Source organism: Populus euphratica, unplaced genomic scaffold, assembly GCF_000495115.2.
Source record: "Populus euphratica unplaced genomic scaffold, PopEup_1.0 scaffold343.1, whole genome shotgun sequence".
Lineage (NCBI taxonomy): Eukaryota > Viridiplantae > Streptophyta > Magnoliopsida > Malpighiales > Salicaceae > Populus > Populus euphratica.
The window spans coordinates 183542-190474 of NW_011500207.1; the positions used below are offsets into that span (position 1 = coordinate 183542).

A 6933-nucleotide genomic window follows, 5' to 3' on the forward strand; every position below is an offset into this window, starting at 1 on the left:
CACGACTTGTTTATATGCAACCAACTTTTAAGTAATTACTCACTGAAGGGCACACCCATCATGCCCACAGAGTTGTCAGATCATGTATGAAGGCTGATGCCTAAACAGTCTCCCCACCATTGGTCGGCAACACAAGTGAACAAAAATTTTGATGTGCCTTCCCTTCCCTTTTCATCTACTTTACTTTTCTGTGCTTTTTTCGTGGTTGAAGATAGCACTTTCCAGATCTTCTGCGGAGATTTGTAAGGCTTGATTGTTTGTTTATGGCCATGCCAGGCCACCCTGTCGAGTCCTTGGAAAAAAACGCATCCAATTATTGAGGATCGGCCTAAATTTGTTGATGTTTTGTCCCAAATGTACGAGTTTTACGTGTAAATTTAGTCTCTGTTCTGTTTGATAAATTTAACTTTACATGTTTTCCATGACTATCATATTCTCAGAAAAGGAAAACTTTGTATTCGAAGGGTGTTTTTTTTTCCCCGTAAATCTAAGTTTAAAACGTATTGCTTTATTATCAATTCAGTCCTAAACATTTATATTTTCCTAAAATCACATTAGATGACGTTACCCCTCTATTTATATTATATTATGCACACGAACTTTAAGATCTTCTGTGCCAAAATAAGCCTCAATGAGCTACAAATGATAATTCAACTTTTTTTTAAAAATTATCTTATTTATATTTTCCCTTTCGATTTTTCTTTTAATTCAAGTCAAAGTTGATGGTGCCAGGAAGGAGGCTCAAACAAAGAGGCAAGATAGAAAGCCAGGCTAAAAATGAATGGCTAAGCCCATCCAGGAGGAGTCCAGCTCGGAATTAGACATGGCGTGTCGGCCTCATCGAAGAATGTGGTCTTGTCACAATTCTTCAAGACGAGGGATGGCGATTTCTCAGAAAAAAGACTGAAGAGTTGGGAGCCAAAGCATGGATAATTTGCATTAAGTCTAAACTTACGAAAAAGAGTGGCAACAACAAGTCAATTTGGGCACTCTCTTTCTAAAGGTAGAGTCTGATTATATCTTTAGTCATGTTCTACCTATAAGTTAAACAACTTTTGATTTAATTTTTAAAATTAGAGGTGTTTGATGTAATGAGCTGTTTTTAGAGGTGTTTGATGCAATGAGCTGTTTTTTTTTTTAGAGGTGTTTGATGTAATGAGCTGTTTTTTTTTTTTTTTTAAAAAAAAATCAGTTTGGTTTTATTTGTTTTCTATTTATCAAACCATATTGGTCCGTGAATTTTTTAATTATACTGTTTTTTTAGAGATTTTGATGCAATGGGTCAATTTTTTATTTTTTATTTTTATTTTAAAAAATCAAGTTGTGTTGTTTGATTCTTTAAAATCTAAAATCAAAGTGATTTTTTTTTAATTTTCTAATATTTTTTTGTTTGATCTCTATTTGGATTTTTTAATTAATTTTATCTATTTTTTTTTGTTAATTTTGATTACTCGGTTATTCTTCTCACCCCATTCAAAGCTCCATTATTGAAAACCAAATTATTAAGCTCTATACTTTAGTATTATAATTTATTTTTAAATATCTATACAAAATGAAGTCTTTCCCTTTTCGTTGTTGCCAAAGGTGTTAAAAAAATTGTTTGAAAACCATAATTAATTGGCATATTTAAGAACAAATGGTTCATCTATGTTTTTTAACAAATTTGCTTACATTTTGTTTACGTAATTTTGCTCAAACATGTTAGATAAGATGGTATTTTGTGTATAGAATCTAAATGTTTATTTCCTTATTATTATTAAACTAAACAAATATCTAATATGAATCGGCACCAGATTCTATCTTCTCCTCGCTGGAATTTAAACAACGGGAAGGTAGAAGCACTAATAAGGCTTGAACACCGTAGTCCAGCCACCAAGAAAGCAGTCTGTAGAAAATCCGATAGGATATGCTATATTTTATTCCTAAGAAGAAGCTGCCGAAGGCTGATTATGATTATCATCGCTCTTTTGGTCTTCCATTTGCAACAACTCGGCGAAAACTCCAACTAGTGGTGCTGTATTATACGTGCAGGCCTCAGTCTGCATGTAATTTCCTCTCTGATCCATGAAATTATCTTGGCAATCAGGTCCTCCAACCACTGCCCCGACTACAACATTAGGGTTGGGCTCCTCCCGACCATACCAAAGGTCGAACCCTTGGGTGCACCCAATGAACCCCATGCTCTCTCTGTATGGCACCATTGAGGCCCCTCTATGGTGCACTCTTGTGGGGAATTTAGGGCCATAACCCACTAAATAACTCATGTTCATTGGGTTAGAACCTAGAATGTAATCAACTTGAGATTTAGCAAAATGGAGTATGTCTTGGTAATCCACAGACCCTCCATGGCACTTGAGCTTTTGAGCCGAGTTTCGAAGGATATCGGAGTATATAGTGAGAAGGAAGGCTGCCGTTGATACATATTGCATGTTGTTCCATTGCCGGATGTGCAATAGACCACCCGGAGTACGCTTCACGTTGGCACCGTTATTCTTGTCAAGGCATGAGCATATGTAGTACTCAGCTTTCGATCGGTACTGTTCCAATGTGTACCTGTGCCCCTTGTGTTTTTCTTTCGCGAGCAACTGCAATCTCAATATATATATATATAATTCATTATTATATATTTTTAAATAACAAATTAAAAAATATACTCAAACTAGTTCTTCTGCACAGACTCTTTAAAGTTGAAACCTCGTGATTGACTATCATTCTCTTTGTACAAAAATAACATTATTATATAATATCACGATACTACTATGCAAATTCAATTCAACTTCTAATTAAAAAAAAAAATATTAATCACAATTTAACTAACCTTTATAATACCATAGTAGGACTTCATTTTGATTATCAAAAATAAAATAAAAAATTTAAACAAGCCAACAAAAATAGTAAAATTAAAATCTAAAATAATATAATTACATCAAATTTACAAGATTTTATGTTTCAATAAGGGATTTTACTTAACAGTGTCTTAAAAATTAGTTTTGACTTCTTTGGACAAAAAGATTCACAAAACATAGACTATTCCTTCTGATAAACTTTGCTAAAAGATAAAATCACTTAACACAAAGGTTTCATAGGAAAAATCCGAAGAATGGATTTTTATGTGATATAAAAGAAAATTATGGAAATAATCATAGATATAATTTCTTTTTTTACTGATATCCCTTATTTCTAATTAGAAAACCTCTATGAACAAGATAAAATAACAAATTCTTTTTTCTCTAGAATTCAATTATTTTTTATGTAATTTCTATTCATGTATTATATAATTAAAAAAAATTCTCTTCAAAATAAAGATGTATTGAGAAAATAATGAGAATGCTATTATTGACTAGGAGTTATAGTTATATGAAAGAGAATGCAATTTTAGTTGATTAAAAAATACTACTTGAATACTAATAATAATAATAATAATTGCGATAGAAAAACATTATAATTTTATAATATGATAGTGTAAATATTAGTTTAATGGACCAAAAAAATGATCCATTTAGACCCTCGACACCCTAAACAAACTAAAAATCATGCCAAAACATGTTAAAACCAGTCCATTTTAATGAAACAAATCCAAAAATTAATCAAATTGCAAGTAGTTTATAGCTATTGGCACACAAAACGAAGATGATGCTACATAATTTTCAAGAGGTCATATGGTATTGCATATTGCTTGTTTCAAAAGTAATTGCAACTGGTAAAACTTTCAGATATACGAGTTTCATGATGGGTCCACGTCTCGGTGAAAGAATATTAGCCTAACCAACCATATGATGTGATCATTTTTATTGAAGTCAAAATTTCCCCAATTCAATGGCCCACTTAACTAGACATCTTCACAAGTAAGGTTTGTGGATAATCTATTTTAGAGGTTGATTAGTCAATACAATCACGTTGTATGATTGGAAGTATGGATTTAGTTTTCTCATATGACTAATCAACACGAGAGCTACCTTCTCAATCTTCAAATATATAATTTTAACACCTAAGAGAACCTTGCTAGTATAATATACTATTTTCTAAATCCTTTTTTCTTCTCACGTGAGCACAACACTAATTGTAAGATTTGCAACCCCTAAGTGAAGGAAAAGCTCTTCATCTTTTCTTGATTGAGATAGGATCGTTAGAGATTATAAGTAAGACTTAAGTTCTTCAAAGGCTTGTTGATATTTTTGAGTCCATTTAGAATTAAAGATATTTTTTAGAGTTTCGAAGAAAGAAAAGTAATGTTCTCCTAAAAAAGAATATACATGTTAAAAACTATAATTTTTCCTATTAGCCTTCGAACAACGCTCACACATTGAGGAGGGGTCATGTTTAGGATGACTTTGATTTTCTTAAGATTAGGCTCTATTCTTCTTTCACTAACCAGGAAATCCAAAACATTTTCTCAATTCATAGTAAAGCCATACTGGGAGGGGTTTAACTTTATTTGGTGATGGGGTATAATGGAGAATAACTCTTGTAAGTTTTTTAGATGTTGCTCAAATCATGTGATTGACTAACATATCATCTATATAAACCTTCATGTTTGTACCCAGCTAACCTTTGAAAACTTTATTCACCATTAACTAATAAAATGACTCTAGTATTTTTAAACCAAAAGGCATGACATGGTAATAAAATTTCCTCTATTAGCTATATAGTGATCTCTTGAATTAACATCTAAAATATGCCTTATTAAGGTTAGCGAACTCCACACACATATGACACTTACCATTTTGTTGTTTCACCATAACTATTTTCCAACCATTATGGGTACATTACCTCATGAATGAACTTACCATCCAATAGCTTGTCTATGTCTAATGAGATGACTTTTTATTGTTCTTCATTAAAAAAAAAAAAATTTTATTGATCGAGGAGAAGGATGGGCATACATGTAAATGGTAAGAAGACATATTTGGATTGATGCTTGGCATGTTTGATGGATTAAAGATAAAAATATGTCTTTGGATATTAAAGAACTCTATAAAGAGTTTCTCTTGCCTAGGTTCCAAAGCAAACCCAATCTTAGTAGTTGCATTTTTTTTAGAATGAAGACTAACTTTTTTAAAATCTTCCATAGTTTTTGTTTGCAATTCAAAGTTTTTCTTTAAAAAATGCTTATTGATCTATCAACAAAATATTATTACCCTTTAGATAGGTGCAGGTGCATTTTTTGAAAATCGATTCATTCCCTTTAATAATCATGACTTCTTTTTTTCTATTGGAAACTTCATTTTCAGATATTTGGTATTGATCATAACATTTATCTTATAATGAAGAGATCATTTAAGTAGTGTTATAAGACAAATTTGTTTTAATCACAATAAAAGTTTATTGTAAAGTGCAATATTTGGGATAAATCACCTTTTATTAGTACACCTTTTTTTTTATTTCCTAATTAAAAGGGTTTTCATTAGCGTTAACTTAGATGGATCAACACCTATTTATATCATCATATATTTGAAGAAAATGTTGACTTGCTCCAATCATCATTTAGTACATTGTGCATTTTATTATTAGAGAGGACCGTGGTAATTAACAACATATCCTCATGGGGAAAAAAAGTCACCCCCTTTATATCTACTTAAATAAAAATGATTGCTCATACCAAGGGTTTTAGAGTCATAAAGAGAATAATATTTTTTTTCCATAAGCTCTTGTTATTTGTGAAATGAATAGCACTGATATTATGCAACTCTTTATAGGGAGGGCTAAATTATTCTTTTTTACTTCTTATGCTCAACTCCCTTTTAAAAAAATTATTATAGGTATTATTTGATCATAAATCTCTCTATCTTTTATATATATATATATATATATATATATATATATCATAGCAATCTTCTACATCATTTTCCATGTTTTTTTTTAAGATAATGGTTATCAATGTCTCCTTTCATTGGTTGTGGATACTAGATAAAGTATTTTTCATTTATAGTTATAAGCACTTCAGTTCTAGTGATGTTTAAAGGAGTGATTATCAATTCAAACTGTACTAGTTTGCCTCACACTAGACCTCTAAAGTCAATTTTACATCTTTGAGAGCTACAACATTTGTAATTTGGATACTCATATCTACATCTATGAAAACGAGGATGTTCTTATCTAGCTACACTTGTTTCTTCTATACAAATATGATTCTTTATTGGTTGCTTTACTTCAATAAGAGTTATGATTAGGAGGGCATATAATGACAGTGGTGATTCTTATGAGTGTGATCACTATTTGTTGTTGCTTTGCCTTTTTATTTATGAAGATTATATTTCAAAGACCTAGTTTGATAGCGCTTCTTATGTTGGTGGCTTTATGGCATAATAGAGGTATGGTGGTATTTTTGTCTACTCTTTTATATTTTATTTTATCCAGTATTTTCTAAAAATGTGAGGTTGTTTGTGAACTAGTGGAGCAGTTTATAAGGTGATTAATTATGTGTTATATGGTGGTCGAGGAATTGCTCTGTGTTGCTTATGAGTTGTAAGAACAACTTTCGTCGGTACTCTCATTTGCTATGCAGGTTGATAAGATCTATGAAAGTTGATGTTGCATTGGTAGGAAGATAAATTACTTTTCCTCTTGGGATTTTCATGTTGTTAGACATGAAGAACTTCTTAGAAAAATATCAATAAGAAAAAAAAAAGCATAGTAGTTTTTGTTCAATTCTTCTTATAGATAGCGTTGGTGTATGTGTGAGGCGTCGCTGGCGAATATTCCACTTCATCAAATGTATCTTTATGGAAAATATAGGGACGTAATGAATTCTTATTTTTTAACAGTGGAACGAGGGAATGAGAATCATACCTAGTATTTTACTCATTAGGAATCCTAACTAGTTTTAGAAATCAGGTACGTGGACTAGTTGCGTAAAAGGAATATATTAGCACCCCTAACACGCCTTACCTAAGATAAGTTTCATTATTTGATTGTCTAATTAAAAAAATAAAT

The 6933-nt window shown here is 31.2% G+C and overlaps 1 protein-coding gene across 1 annotated transcript; it reads right to left on the minus strand.

The window, feature by feature from the left end:
• Positions 1-1703: 1703 nt before the first annotated feature.
• LOC105112044 (endoglucanase 11-like) lies at positions 1704-2845 on the minus strand. Its single transcript, XM_011007604.1, has 2 exons — positions 2819-2845; positions 1704-2585 (listed from the first exon to the last, which is right to left on the minus strand). The coding sequence occupies exons 1-2, from the start codon at positions 2843-2845 to the stop codon at positions 1923-1925; spliced, it is 690 nt and encodes a 229-aa protein (XP_011005906.1). The 3' UTR covers positions 1704-1922.
• Between the last annotated feature and the right edge of the window lie 4088 nt (positions 2846-6933).

Coding starts and splice junctions, on each gene's coding strand:
- LOC105112044 (XM_011007604.1), bottom strand. CDS start 2,845: ATGAAGTCCTACTATGGTATTATAAAG. Junction 2,586..2,818: donor CCTACTATGGTATTATAAAG/GTTAGTTAAATT, acceptor TTGAGATTGCAG/TTGCTCGCGAAAGAAAAACA.